At 52.0% G+C, this 14,249-nt stretch overlaps 1 protein-coding gene across 6 annotated transcripts in view; it reads left to right on the top strand.

Moving 5' to 3' along the window:
- Positions 1-14,249, top strand: part of RPS6KA2 (ribosomal protein S6 kinase A2) — a 299,944-nt gene that overhangs the window by 282,366 nt on the left and 3,329 nt on the right. For all 6 annotated transcript variants that reach the window (XM_074333812.1, XM_074333813.1, XM_074333816.1 and 3 more), the window contains 6 exons: positions 1,026-1,115; positions 2,686-2,844; positions 4,479-4,640; positions 7,493-7,569; positions 9,180-9,297; positions 12,438-12,575. In XM_074333812.1, the coding sequence (XP_074189913.1) occupies positions 1,026-1,115; positions 2,686-2,844; positions 4,479-4,640; positions 7,493-7,569; positions 9,180-9,297; positions 12,438-12,575 (744 nt within the window). The remainder of the gene's footprint in view (positions 1-1,025; positions 1,116-2,685; positions 2,845-4,478; positions 4,641-7,492; positions 7,570-9,179; positions 9,298-12,437; positions 12,576-14,249) is intronic.

Raw genomic sequence — 14,249 nt, 5'->3', positions numbered from 1 at the left:
ATCAGAGCTTGGCAGTGGGCTTCAAACCGAGATGGGAGAGAAACCTGGCACCAAGGCGATGTCTCCCAGCAGCGAGGGGAAGGGAGGGGAGGATGGGTGCTGGGGCAGAGCTCAGACAGCGGGGCCAGTGATGCCCAAGCACGCTGTTCATCTACACGAAAGGGTTTTATGCGAAGCTCTGCTTAGAGTCTTTGACAAGACAGGTGAGAGCAAAGCTCCCTCACACTCTAGTAGTAAAACGATTGCACATTCTTCAAATTGCAAATCTTTTTAAATTAGGTGGGACTAATGCTAAGAACAGTACAAACTACTCTTCTATTCTGAGTGTTGTTTCTAACACACAGTGGTAGGTTTCACATGAGTGGGGTCCCCTGCCCCCACCATTCTATCCCCATAAAAGTGGGAGTGAGGGCGGAGGTCAGCTACCTACAGAGCTGTGAGCCATCTGCCAACTGATGGCTCCCTGTTTCACGTGGGCTTTCCTTCATGACACGCTCGCTGTCCTTGGAAGCCATCCACTTTCACGGGTACAGGCTTGTATGTGTTACCTGACATGTGCAGTGGGGACAAAGAAAGAAGAGAGAGAGTCTGTGTCTAAGCGCCAGTGGCAGCATGTACACCAGCCCCGCGTCTCAGTGACCTGATCACATTTTGCTGCTGGTGTGGAGCCAGAGACACACAGCAGCGGGAGTCTCATTTTGGGCAGAGCAGAGGGCAAAGGCCACCTACCCAGAGCCTATCAGGGTTGACAAGCACCTTCCATTACATGATGGGGCCTGCATGAGCTCCCCAAACCCAACCTTCTCCATCCAACCCTGTAATATCTTAAAATTGACGTCCAAAGGGTCACGCCCTTCTTTGGTAAATGCCCCTCTTACGCTGGGAAAGATGACGGTCATGGATTTCCAGGCATCAATTGTCTGGGTCGAGTGTGAGCTGGGGGGGAGGGGGAGGAGGCAGGAAGGGTCCAAGCCGGCAGACGCCAGTCGGAGAACCTCATAGCCCGTGTCCTCTGTTTATCCCAGGTTATCGATAAGAGTAAACGAGACCCCTCGGAAGAGATTGAGATTCTCCTGAGGTACGGCCAGCACCCGAACATCATCACCCTCAAAGACGTAAGTGGTCTCCAGGCAGCGGTGCTGCTTCCACTCTGTGTTCACCTGGCACCAAAAAGCCAGCTTTCTGCACGGCTGATGTTCAGGGCCCCCGGGCGCATGCCGGAGCCAGCTTCTGCCGCACGCACCACCCGACCGTTTGCTCACGTCCCCCTGTTCTCCCAAACTACATAACGTAAAAGAGAAAAAGATAAGTGGTGTGAATTCCAATCCAGAAGCGTTCCTTTCCATCGCCATTCCTACAGATTCCTGAAGATGCAGCAACGGGGAGTATGGGTGGATGAGACGGAGAGGGCAGGCTGGAGGCTCCCGCTCCGGTGGGGGCTCCTCACAGCTTCCCTGGTGGGCTGTTAGTGGCCCCATTGAGCCCCCGCCCCCATGAGGAGGTGCCCCCCACAATCCACGAAGGCCTAGGGGCTGTGGTGTTTGAGGCCAGAGGGGAGAGTTTCCTTCCTCTCCACCGTCCCCTCAGGGACCCGAAACCACACATTATTGGGGCCACCTCGATTTCCCGTTGGGCCCCGTAAATTCCTGGAGTGAGAGGACTGCCAATGCCACTTCACATCTGAAGAAAACACAAAACAAGTACCTTATGTCAACAAAGTTTGGGTGTATTCCTAGTCGTCACACCCACCTCCAATCCCCTGGCCCTGTCGTTTTTTTCTGTTAAGACCCACAAACAAATCAACTAGTTTGAAAACTGTCTAAGCATTTCCAACCATGTCTGTCACAAACGGCATCGTGTGTACAGTGTCAGAAGGACAGTATTTGAGCTCATAAACTCAAACAAATGCAGCAAATTAACGTCTTTTATGGACTCCAGAGTCAGGTAAATTATTTTAGTCATTTGTTATGAAAATCCATTGATTTATAAGCTAGAAAGAAACCGTGTTTAGGTGTTTTCCTGCGCTTCCGTCCAGTTCTCTCAGCGCCGGGCTTGTGAGCCGGACTGGTGCACACAGCACGTGGCCTCACAAGGGCCTGAGCGCTGTTTGGGTTTTTGCTTTAAGTTCCAGAGATGACAGGTAGCAGGACGGAAGCTCCCCCTTTCTATTGCTCTCCTGAACTCACTGCAACAGTTTGCTTAACGCCTAACGGCTGGGACTCTCCCGGCTGGGACTCTCCCGGCGTCCGGCTGCTCCACGCACAGCGGCGCCGGGCTCGTCAGACACCAGGGTCACGCTGCACCCGGACCTGCGGGGTCAGACCTGCCGGTCAACAACATCCCCCAAGGGGCTAAAGGCGTCCGCATCTTCCCGGGGGCGGGGAGGGGGGACACCGCCGAGGTTCCTTCCTTTCAGCTAAATGTCCTCGGGCAGCTGTGAGCTCCTGGCCTCGCCCCCTCAGTGCGAGTTACTGTAGCCGGTTTTGTCCTAAGAGCCACGTCTGGGGTGACGGGACGGGCCTTCCCGCCCTTCCTACAGAAGTCCGCTTCCACTCGGGGAGCAGGGGACCCCAGCCAATGTGCGCACGCACGGGCTGCTGCCCCTGTGGCGCTGTCCCCGCTGCCGGGAGCAGCGCCCGGTGACGCACGGCCGCTCATGAGGCTCGTGCGCTGGTCGCCTCGCAGGTCTACGACGACGGCAAGTCCGTGTACCTGGTGATGGAGCTAATGCGCGGCGGGGAGCTGCTGGACCGGATCCTGCGGCAGAGGTGCTTCTCGGAGCGCGAGGCCAGCGACGTGCTGTGCACCATCGCCAAGACCATGGACTACCTGCACTCGCAGGGGGTGAGCGGCCCCTGGCGGCGGGGGAGGGGGGGAAAGGAGGGGGCGGGGGGGCGGGAGGGAGGGGGGGGGGGGGGGGAGGGAGGGGGGGGGGGGGGGGAGGGAGGGGGCGGCGGGGGAGGGAAGGGGGCCGGAGGGAGGGGGCGGCGAGCCGCGGGAGCTGCGGGAGCTGCTGTCCCGCTTCCTTCTGCATCACGGGCGTCCCTCTTGCGTCTAAAGTCATTCGTGCCCGTAGTGTATCCAGGAGCTGAGGGAGGAAGTTAAGTGTACCCGGATCCATTACAGCAGAAAGAGGCTCTTAGCTTGATAGAGAGAAATGTTGGAATTTTCATCGCTTGCCCTATTTAAACTTGAATTCCTTAACCAACGGGGGGGATACTGTAGGACAAAGTGACAATATAGCTGAGCTTCCCATGCCTTCCCCGTGGCCCAGCCACTGTTCTCAGCTCCTTGTTTATTCACGGCTAGACTCTGGATGACACCCAGGTCACAGATGAGGACACTAGAGCACACATAGGTCAAACATCTTGCCCCAGGTCACACACAAGTGAGTGATAGAGCCATTCCACCGGATACTGCTTCCCCACCCCACGTCTCAGCCCCCAGACGTGGCCTCATGGGGAGGCTGGTGCCACATCACCGCTCCTGCCCCATTTCAGTGCTTCCATGAAGGAGGCGAACTTCCTCGGCCAGCATGCGTGTGGTCAGAAGCTTTGAAAATGCAGTTATTGCTGCATTTATCCTGGAGGATATCCTTGCAGGACCACACAATGGGCCCTTTTTGTGATTTGGGAATAGTAAGCATTCCCTGGTTTTCCTAGCACTCCCCTTCTAGAGGCAGCCCCTGCGTGCTGGCTTTTGCAGAGTAGCTTCTGTTTTAATGAGAGGAGGTCATGGAACCGGAAGCACACTCGCCTTCCTGCCACCCGGGCCTCTGTACACTAAGCCAGCTGCCTGCGTGTGTCCCTTTTATGTCCCTCCTGTGTCCTCTCACTGGGCTTTACCAGGACAGTGGACACACTCAGGATCCAAGCTGTGTGCAGTGGCACCTCTGGCCCTCGTGTCAGCTTCTGTCCCCTTCAGGAGGAATCGCTGAGTGCCCCACGTAACCACTTTGCTTTGAGGGGTCACTGGCCCAGCCGTCACTATGGCTTTTGCAGACCCTCCCTCAGCTCAGGTGCAGCTTCAGGGCTTTTGTGTCAGATGCCCCACAGAAGAGGTCCCTGCCTGCGTCAGTCCCTGCATCACACACCTAAACGTGCTGGACCTTGGCAGACATGAGGCAAATGATTATCTTTGGAAATCTTTGCATTCACATTACCTGAACTCACCACAACATCCCCTTTTATGTAATGACCCCAGTAAGTGAGTCCCTCACCTTAGATAACTGCTTATTTATTTATTCATTCAAATAGTCATCCACCATCACAGGGGTCAGAGAGAGAGAGAGAGAGAGAGAGAGAGGAGGGAGGGCCCCTCCAAATATAGCATCCAGGCTGAATTGCTTCCTGCTGCAGGACCTGCTCAGAATAAGGAACCCCAAAATAAGCCCTACCTTCTGCATGCATCCCCCCTTCTCTGTCCTGCCGCGTCCGAGGCCTTCAAGACAGGCGTCTTTCTCCTGCCTTTCCATCCAGGTCGTTCACCGGGACCTGAAGCCGAGTAATATCCTGTATGTGGATGAGTCTGGGAACCCTGAATCCATCCGGATCTGTGACTTTGGGTTTGCCAAGCAGCTGCGAGCCGAGAATGGGCTGCTGATGACGCCCTGCTACACGGCCAACTTTGTTGCCCCAGAGGTAAGAAGGGCTCGGAGCCCGTGGGAGACAGGCCTGTGTCGCCTGGTGTGTGGGGGCGTCTGATTTAGCACAGCATCAATGTCAGAATAGAAATGAATCCGAGGAGAATCGGCCCCCAGTCCTGCTCAAACACAGTTTTAATGTTTTATTTTCCTCTTTATAAAATGTTTGATGGTGACCATTAACCTAAAAATAAAAGGCTTTCAAAGTAAGAGGCAATAAGCACTGATTTGAGATTAATCGGAATAACTGATTTGGGCTTCTGCCTGACTCAGTGCTTCGCAATTCTGCGTCCTAGGCCTCCCAGGTCAGTATCTTCCTCCTGCCTTTCCAGAAACCCAAATAATGTTCCAATGAGGAGAGAAAGGCGATGGTGTATATGAGAAGGGGACGGGGACAGTGACATCCACAGATGGAAGGCGCTGCTCTCCGTGCAGATAACATGACATAGTGACGCTGATTGTAAACAGTGTTTTAGTTTTCAGTGCTGTCGTCATCAGTCCGGTTGTCATACTATCTGTTTTCTTGTCACCCTCGCAAACAGCTCTTTGGGGCACAGTGTTGCTTAGGCCCAGGCCACAGGTCACTTGGCCCTGTTTGAACACCCAGAGGACTGAGGCATCAGACGTGCAGGGCGGTTCCTGTGGGAGGGCAGCTCCAGCTCCATTTCAAAGTGGCTCCATATACACATGCATATATATATGTATATATGTATGTATATGTATATATTACACATAATGCTTTCATGTAAAATGTCGTTATGCTGCAGCCCTTTTGGATAACAGCTGCATATCTGGTAGGAGTTACAGTGAGAACTGATGCCATCAGGCTCTTGTGCATCCAGAAAGGGAGCTGTGGGTCACCTGTGGTCAGAACCCTACCTGCAACCTCACCGGGAGAGACAGCAGGTTCATGGACCTACTGTGCGCCGTAATTCTCACTCCAGGCGATCTTCCACGACAGAAGCAAGTCAGCTTCTACCAAATTTCGTGTCAGGGCCCCATGGAGATTTGCAGATGAGTGCTCACATCAGTCCCACAGGCTCGTGCCCTCATCTCAGAGGACCCGGGAGCCCAGCAGAGGCATCATGTCCATCCCCGGGGATCATGCCCATTAGTTCTGAAGTCATGGATATGTTTATGAAGATGAATCCAGTTTCTTGCTTTTTAGAAAAGCACCCAAGCCTGAGATGCTGTGAAAGCAGGTGTGGAAGGTAGAGGCTGGTCCTGCTGACGGATGGAGAGGAGGTCGGGGGTGAAAACAGACATTAGATTCTGTGTGGACCCTCCTGGTTGTTGATGGAACTGTATCAGAGGCCCTAGCCTGAGTGCAGTGAGTTGTACAGCAAGTCCCAAGAGGAAGGCATGCTGACACCTAGTGGTTGGTCTGTGAGCCGTCAGAGGTTCGCCCGGCCACCGGCCTGCGAGGAGGGTGTCAGTCAGTGGCCTGGTGGAGAAACAGATGGATGCACGCTGCAGCGGTGGGTTGGCTGGGGGCCATTGTTAGGTCATCCATTGTTATTCCAGCCTCTTACCTGTGGCCCCTTCAAACATAATCTGGTAATAAGCCCCTATTAGTGCTTTATTTGATCAGTATTAATATTGATAGTATTGATTTTAGCGATTATGGACTTCCTTAAATTGGTATATTGCTTTGCCGTGTGCAAAACACTTTGACCACTTTTTCCTAACATGTATCCTCTTACATCGTATGAAGTGGACAGGATAGATACTGTCAGCCACGCTTCACAGACACAAACAAACCCAAACAGCCTGCAAGTGTTGACGTGACTTTTGAAGACCTCGCAGCCAGTGAGCGCTGAGGCAAGGGGAGCGGTGAGTGCTCACTTTGTTCACGCGTACTGGCTGACCCCTGCCCGGCTGCAGGCACAAAGACACACAGACGGGACAGCGACCTTGAACAAGCTCCGCTGAACCCACACTTAACGCTGCACCCCGACGGTAATCCCTGAGCTAGCTGCTTCCTTATTGTGACCCAGCTATAGCGTATCAGGGGATTGCCCTCGGTGGGAGCATGTAACCCAGGGACACGCGAAAACCCCGCCTTCACGAGTCCTCAGAAAGTTAAGCATGGAATGATCGTGGGACCCAGCCAAAGAGCTGACAGCAGAGACACAAACCGATAACCATCCACCAGGCTCACAGCAGCGTTAGTCACAGCAGCCAGAGGTGGAAGTGGCTGAATGGTGGACCAAACGTGGTCCCTCCATCCCGTGGAGCATTAGCCAGCCCTTCAAAAGGAAGGGAGTCCTGCTTCACGCTATGGCATGGATGAACCTTGGGACATCATGTGAAGTGAGATAAGCGAGACACAAAAGGATGGATGCTGTGTGATTCCTCTAATATGAGGTTCCTGGAGTCGTCACATTCACAGAGACAGAAAGTAGATAGTGGTGCCAGGGGCTGGGGGTGGGGGGGGGAGTTAGCATTTCATGGGGAAAGAGGTTCAGTTTGGGAAGATGCCAAGTTCTGGAGATGATGGTGGAGACAACTGCACAACAGTGTGAGTGTCCTTGACACTGAATGTACACTTAAAAATGGTTAAGGTGGTAAATTTTATGATGTGTATATTTTACCATAATAAGACTATTTCTTCTGCCTTAAAATTAAAAGCTTCCTTCTCAGTCTATCTGTCGGGTATCCGGCAAGAGCGATGGTTGCCTGTGTTTGCTGGTCTTTGGGGGCCCTATTCAGTGCATTAGAGTCGGCTCAACCTTCATAAATGTCATCCCCTGTCCACCTGCCAGGATCGTGGTGCCATCGGAATAGCATACTGTGAGCTCGCATTGTCTGTGCTGCTTGCTTATCTGTTGTCTGCGTGTCCCCTTCCAGGTCCTGAAACGGCAAGGCTATGATGCAGCGTGTGACATCTGGAGTCTGGGGATCCTGTTGTACACCATGCTGGCCGGGTAATGTGAACCTCAGACTGGTGCCGGCACCCAAGGGCATTGTCCCCCATGAGGCTAGGCTGTAGGTGTCCACGGTTGTTCCTGCTGGGGCCAGCGCTGGGCCCGCCCCAGGCATGGGTGTGGGCAAGCCTTCCCCAGCCCCTTTCAGAACTGAAGACCAAAGACAGGGGTTTTTGCCTGCATTTTCGTTAAAAGCTATCTCCAGAATTGTTCAAAAGAAGAGTTTTTTCTTCCCCCTTGTGCGGGGGGCTACAGAACTCAGGTCCTCCACAAAAACCCAGGCCTCGGCTGCGTGCCCACGTTCTTGCCACTGCTCCATGCCCTCCCTTAAAGGGTCCAAACATCTGCCCCTTAAACCATCCTCCTGAGCCAAGAAGCAGCCGTAGGTTCATGGTGACACAGCACCCTGAGAAAGGCAGCCAGCAGTGGCGCTGACCACCAACTTCTGTGCCTGTCAGACGGGCATGAACCGGTTTACTGGACAGGTGTACTGGACAGGTGTACTGGACAGGTGTACTGGACTGTACCCGGACAGGACACCGGTGTTACAGAAGGGTCGTGCCTGCCACCTGAGCCCTGCCCTCGCCAGCTCTGCTCCCGGGCTGAACTCCTGACCTCCGCTGACTGCACTTCCCACACTTTCAGTGAGGAGAGGACACTGCATGAGAGTCAAGGCTCCTTCCAGCCTCAAAGGTCTAGAATTCCAAGAACTCCTCTGGCTCCCTACATTGTTAGGTCTATTAAATACTTGAGTGGAGGGGATAAAAGGGATGGGGTCCCTAGACCATCCCGTCCTGGTTGGCACAGTGCCGTCACAGAATGGGTAATAATGGCCTGCTCTGTCTGTGGCCTGATGCGCGATTTCATAGTAAATGTCATTAGTGTCCACTATGGAAGGAGAACAACCTGCGGCGCTTCCTGAGGCCACACTGCTGTTACTTTGTGATTCTTCTGATACTCGCTTTGCCTGTACATTAAACTAGGGCCACCAACTTTGCCACTAAAGGGAGTGTCACTAGAGTCACATATAATTCCCTTTCTAGGAAAGCATATACTGACATGCCCTGGTTTATGCTAAGGGGTGACAGTGCCCGCGTTTCCAGTGGGGCAAGTATGTATGCACTTGATATGCGTGTGTGCACGTCACTGCTGAGATCCTGTCAGTACATCATTCACGTACCCATTCAAGGGCCCTCTTGCCACTGAAGCTCAAAAGAATAATTTGTCAAAGAACCCAGAGTTGGTCATAGATCGACCGGGGGTTTCTCAGACTTCAGATGTCAGGTCCTCATCCATTATATCATGCGACCACCATGTAAACTGAGTCACAGGCAGACCACTGTGACAGTCACCACGGAAGCCAGAAACAGTCCAGAAGGGTCATCCGGGCCCCACAGAGCTTTCTGTGCTATCGACCCTTAGCATGACCCGGCAAGACAAGTGGATGAAGCATTAAGAAATAAACTGTGATTTTCATGAATCCTGGATTTGGAACACAAGGAGGAAGAAAAAGCTCTTCTTTTTAACAACAAAGAGGCAGTATTCAGTGTGAGCCGTGGTTTAGATGGTAAAATGGAAGCTCTCATTCCCGTAACCCTCTCGTTACACAGATTCACCCCTTTTGCAAATGGACCGGATGACACTCCCGAGGAGATTCTGGCGCGGATTGGCAGCGGGAAGTATGCCCTTTCGGGGGGAAACTGGGATTCCATCTCTGATGCGGCAAAGGTGAGCTCATAGCCCAGTAGTCTCTCTGAGGTGTGGAGATTCTGTACTGCACGTCTGTCTGTGACGAAGCTAGAGGACACCTTTCATGTAAACAATAGAGCTATTTTATCCTCATAGATTTTTTAAAAGCTGCTCAGCTAAAAACTAAAAATTGCAGGCAAAAATATTTTATGGCATTTTTTACATTTTATACAGTCTTGCTGTATTAGGGTTCTGCAGAGAGTCAGAACCAGCAGGATGTATAGAGAGAGAGACAGAGACGCATTTCTTTTAGAGAAGTTGCTTACATGACTATGGAGGCTGGTGAGCCCAACATCCGCAAGGCAGAGCAGCAGGCTGGAGACTCAGGGGAGCACGTGTGTTGCAGCTCTAGTCCAAAGGCCATCTGCTGACAGAACTCCATTTTCCTCTGGGAACTCAGTCTTTTTTCTCTTAAGACCTTCAGCGGATTGGACGAGGCGCCCCGACGTTATGCAGGGTAGTCTGCTTTATTCAGAGCCAAAAGACATAAGTGTTCATCTCATCTAAGAAATACCTCACAGAAACAGCTAGACTGGTGTTTGACCAAATGCTGGGTACCGCGGCCTAACCAAGTTGACCTAAAATTAACCATCAGACTCGTAGCGATGTTGCAGAATGGCTGCCCAAGGTGATCACAGACTGATCAAGCAGACAGCTTGCAGCAGAGCTGTATTTCCCTTGTTTTTTCTTTTTTAACTTTTTTATTTTATTTTAAGTGTGTGTTTCCAGGACCCATCAGCTCCAAATTGAGTAGTTGTCTCAATCTAGTTGTGGAGGGCACAGCTCACAGTGGCCCATGTGGGGATCGAACCAGCAACCTTGTTGTTAAGAGCACTGTGCTCTAACCAACTGAGCCAACTGGCCACCCCTGTATCCTTATTTTAAAATACTTTGCATCTGGGCTTCCCCACAGCTGCACTGTTTTGTGACCAGAACTGTTTCTTCTGTCCATCAGACTTGGTCTTTTTTAGTTGACGTCATCAAACTTCTCTCTAATCAAATAGTAAATTAGAATCCAACCACTAGTAAGAAGCAGCATCAAGTGTATTTCCTGTGTTACTATAAAGTGACTGGAAGAAGAGTAGACGATTCCAACTCTACCATCACCAGCACAGTGTGACTTCATACAGTGATGGTGGAGGAGATGGTGAGGTCATGGAGGAGGTGATGGTGGAGGAGGTGATAGAGAAGGTGATGAACATGGTAGAGATGATGGTGGAGGTGATGGCAGAGGGAATGATGGAGGTGATGGTGGAGGTGATGGTGGAGCTGACGGTGAGGTCATGGAGGAGGTGATGGCAGAGGAGATGATGGAGGTGGTAGTGAAGGAGATGGGATGGTGAAGAAGGTGGTGGAGGAGATGTGGAGGTGATTGTGACGGTGACGGTGAGGTCATGGAGGAGGTGATGGCAGAGGAGATGATGGAGGTGGTAGTGAAGAAGATGGGATGGTGAAGAAGGTGATGGAGGAGATGTGGAGGTGACGGTGAGGTCATGGAGGAGGTGATGGCAGAGGGGGTGATGGTAGCTGGCCTTTAGTGAGCACTTTCCATGTGTCGGACTCTGACGTTTCCAGTGCTTCCTCCCATCCACTCTGTCTCAGAACTAGGAAGTCTCTTAGTTCTGCTTCCCACAGCAGAGCCACAGACCAGGACCTGGGTGCTGGTGGTTTCTCTGGGACGGGATCTCCAAAGCAGGAGTGGGGGCAGGGAGAAGGTGTCAGGAAAAGCGTGAAGTCATGTAGGGGATGCATTACCAAGATCACAGCCGTGGGCCGAGGGCTTTGCTGCCTCTAGGGCCTTGCACAGTTCTTCCTGCCCGGTCCTCACCATGTCCTCTCCTTCCTCAGTTCCTGGCACCTTTCCCCATCTCTGTGCTCACCACCCAACAAAACCTCCAGTCCTGCAGAAACAGGCAAAGCCCACAGGGGCGTCTCTTTTTACTTGGCCTGCATCCTGCATGTATAGAAACATATTGCTTTCCCGTGACACCTTGAGCAAGTCAGTAGCGGTCTTTCTGCTTCCACTTTTACACGTGGCCACAGGCACAACAATGCTTCCAGGAGATATTTGTTTCAAGAAGTTACCAAGATTCACGGTAGCACATACTAAAAGCAGCGGGTTTCTCTATGGAGAAAGGGTATTGTTATCGTACATGGTATTTCTTTGTGGTCGTTTATGACCAGAAAGATCATTTGATTCAGAATCATTTGATCAATGATTCTGCTGTGTAATTCAGCTTCGCAGGATGTATTCATTTCGTTTTGAAGTCTGGTGGGAACTCTAAGGGAAGGAGAGCAACTAGTGGGAAAGTGTGGATTCTCGTCATAGGTCTTTCTTGGGCACTAAGTTAATCACCACAGACGTCCACACCTTCACCTGCACAGCAGGGAAGATCACTACCCTCCCCCCAGGACAATCTGATGGCTCACGACAACAGCTGCAGCAGCCTGTGAAGACATTCGCAGAAACGCTGTGCAAATGCAAACCACAGTTGTGGCTGTACATGTGTGTACACGTATGTACACATGTGTGCTTGTATTGCATCGTGTAAATGTAACGTGGAGCTCTGTGTTTAACCAGATTTAGGAGTTTTTATTGTCACTCTAAAATCAAATAAGAAAATCATGCCACCTGGATGGGAGCCCTCTGGACATATGTGATGGCTGCAGATTGTCTATTCCATGGTTGATGGTTATTTGTAGCAAATATTTGTGGATAATATGATAAAAATGGAACTATATACATTATTATGAATTAGTTTATATCTGTGGGATATTAATTATTTCAGCTTCTTCCTTTGGAAGATGTCATCTGTACTAAAATGGTATTTCAGTGCCTTACCTGCAGCATGTGACGTCTCCATGTTGGATTTCTCTGTAGACAAAAAATCTTTGACACAGTATAAACCGGGGCTGAACCACTAAAGTTGGTGCTGGTTAAAGCTTAGAAATCATCCACATACTTGTGAACCTAAAAATAAAGATTTGACCCTAAAATGCAAAGAGTCACTGAGAACAGTGGTCGGGTTTTGCCAAGAAAGGGAGAAAGGACTTTTGCCGGGAAGGCTCTGAGGACTGTGCTCATGGTGCCCCTCATCTCCCCCCACCTCCCCCAACAGGACGTGGTGTCCAAGATGCTGCACGTGGACCCCCATCAGCGCCTGACGGCGGTGCAGGTCCTCAAACACCCGTGGATTGTGAACAGAGAGTACCTGTCCCAGCAGCAGCTCAGCCGACAGGACGTCCACCTCGTGAAGGTACCCACAGGCGGCATGACAGCAAAGTGTGGGGGTGGGGGACCCAGGAAAGCTGCTCTGATACCTTACGATCAAACCTGAGGAATCGCAGTGTGCAGAAAGGGAGCCGCAGACCCAAACCGGGATCCTGACCCTGTATTTTACAGCTTTCCGCACATACATGAGTTACAGCTTCTGTGAACATTGCTGACAGCTTCAGTGTGTGTGTGTGAGTGTGTGTGTGTGTGTGTGTGTGTGTGAGAGAGAGAGAGAGAGAGAGAGAGAGAGAGAGACTGAGTCTCGGGGCTGTGACAATTCCAGGTCCCCAAATCCTCAATTCTAGACCAAAGGTCTGCAGACTTCTCTATAACAGCCCAGACAGTAAATATTTTAGGCTTTTTGAGCCCGATGTCTCTCTCTCTCAATGACTCAGCTCTACCAATATAGCACAGAAACACCCCTACACAGCGCATCTGCAGGCAGTGTGACTGCGTTTCAGTAAAACTTTATTTGCAAAGCAGGTGGCCTGGGCCACTGCTCTCTCCCTTAATTTCCTAATAGATTTCCCCTGGCACGTGCATCAAGGAATCGGCTTCACCTCTTAAATGAGCGCGTCCTGAGACCTCGGGGCCATGAAAGAAGCACAAGGCTATAGGCCGAGCAGAGCTCAGGGTGTGGCCGTCCTCTCTGAGCTCATGCCAGACCTCAGCAGACATGTGTCACTCCCAGGGACCAAGAGGTTCCCACCGACAGTGGAGCCACTCATTTCATTCATGTGTTACAGCAGACGCTTGCCACCCGACAACCTACTAGTACAGCTGTTATTTCTGAGTCACTGCACTCAGGTGTCCCCGAACCTACCTAGCAAGGCGGTGAGTGGCTTCTGGTCACCTCCGTCGGGACATACCAGCACCCTCTTGTACAGTCCAGACGGACGGATGGCCACCCCGAGGACAGGGGGTCTACACTGCCACAAGCCAGTTCTGCCTCACATGCCGGGGGCGGCCTCTTGCTGCTCTGCGTGGGAAAGGGCTGAGGCCACATACTGCCAGGTCTCAGGGTCAGCCCGTGGGGGCTGATGCCAATCCTGTGAGGTCAGCTGTGGAGGTCTACAGCATACCACCGGCTCACTAAGCTACTTATCTATGTATTTTGTCCATCTTGGACAGCCTTGCCAGAGATGTGACACTCGCCTCTCGGCTCATGATTCTAACACTTTCCCGTGGCCTCTTCATCTCAGTAGGATGTGTGAGACCCAGAACTCCCAGTACAACACCCAGAAATGACATAAAGCCCACCAAGGCTGTCATTTTACAAGTGACCTACCCCAGAGCAGCATTCCTCTCGCAGGTGGCGCTGCCTTTGGGGACTGGCCCAACCTGCAGGACGTGCCATCCGATGATGGATGGAGTTACTCAGTTGAGAGCGGTCCCATGTAGACCATGCTGAGGATTCCAAGCTGCTCCAGGAGAAACCCAGTTACCCGCGTTAGTCCAAACTCCTCCGAATGGGCAAAGTGGAGGTGGCCAGGCCCCTGTGGGGTGTGAGTATGCACCTACGGACCTAGCAGGCCAGAGCAGACCCGGTCCCCTTGCCAGAAGTGAGGGTCATTGACCTCAGCCTGGGGCGCCATATGAGTCAGAAATATTTACCGCACATCACAAGCAAAGCTCAAGGCTGGTGTGGGATGGTGGA

This window comes from Rhinolophus sinicus, linkage group LG05 (assembly GCF_036562045.2).
Source record: "Rhinolophus sinicus isolate RSC01 linkage group LG05, ASM3656204v1, whole genome shotgun sequence".
NCBI lineage: Eukaryota > Metazoa > Chordata > Mammalia > Chiroptera > Rhinolophidae > Rhinolophus > Rhinolophus sinicus.
Note: the sequence above shows the minus strand (reverse complement) of the source record. Positions and strands in the feature narration are given on the sequence as shown.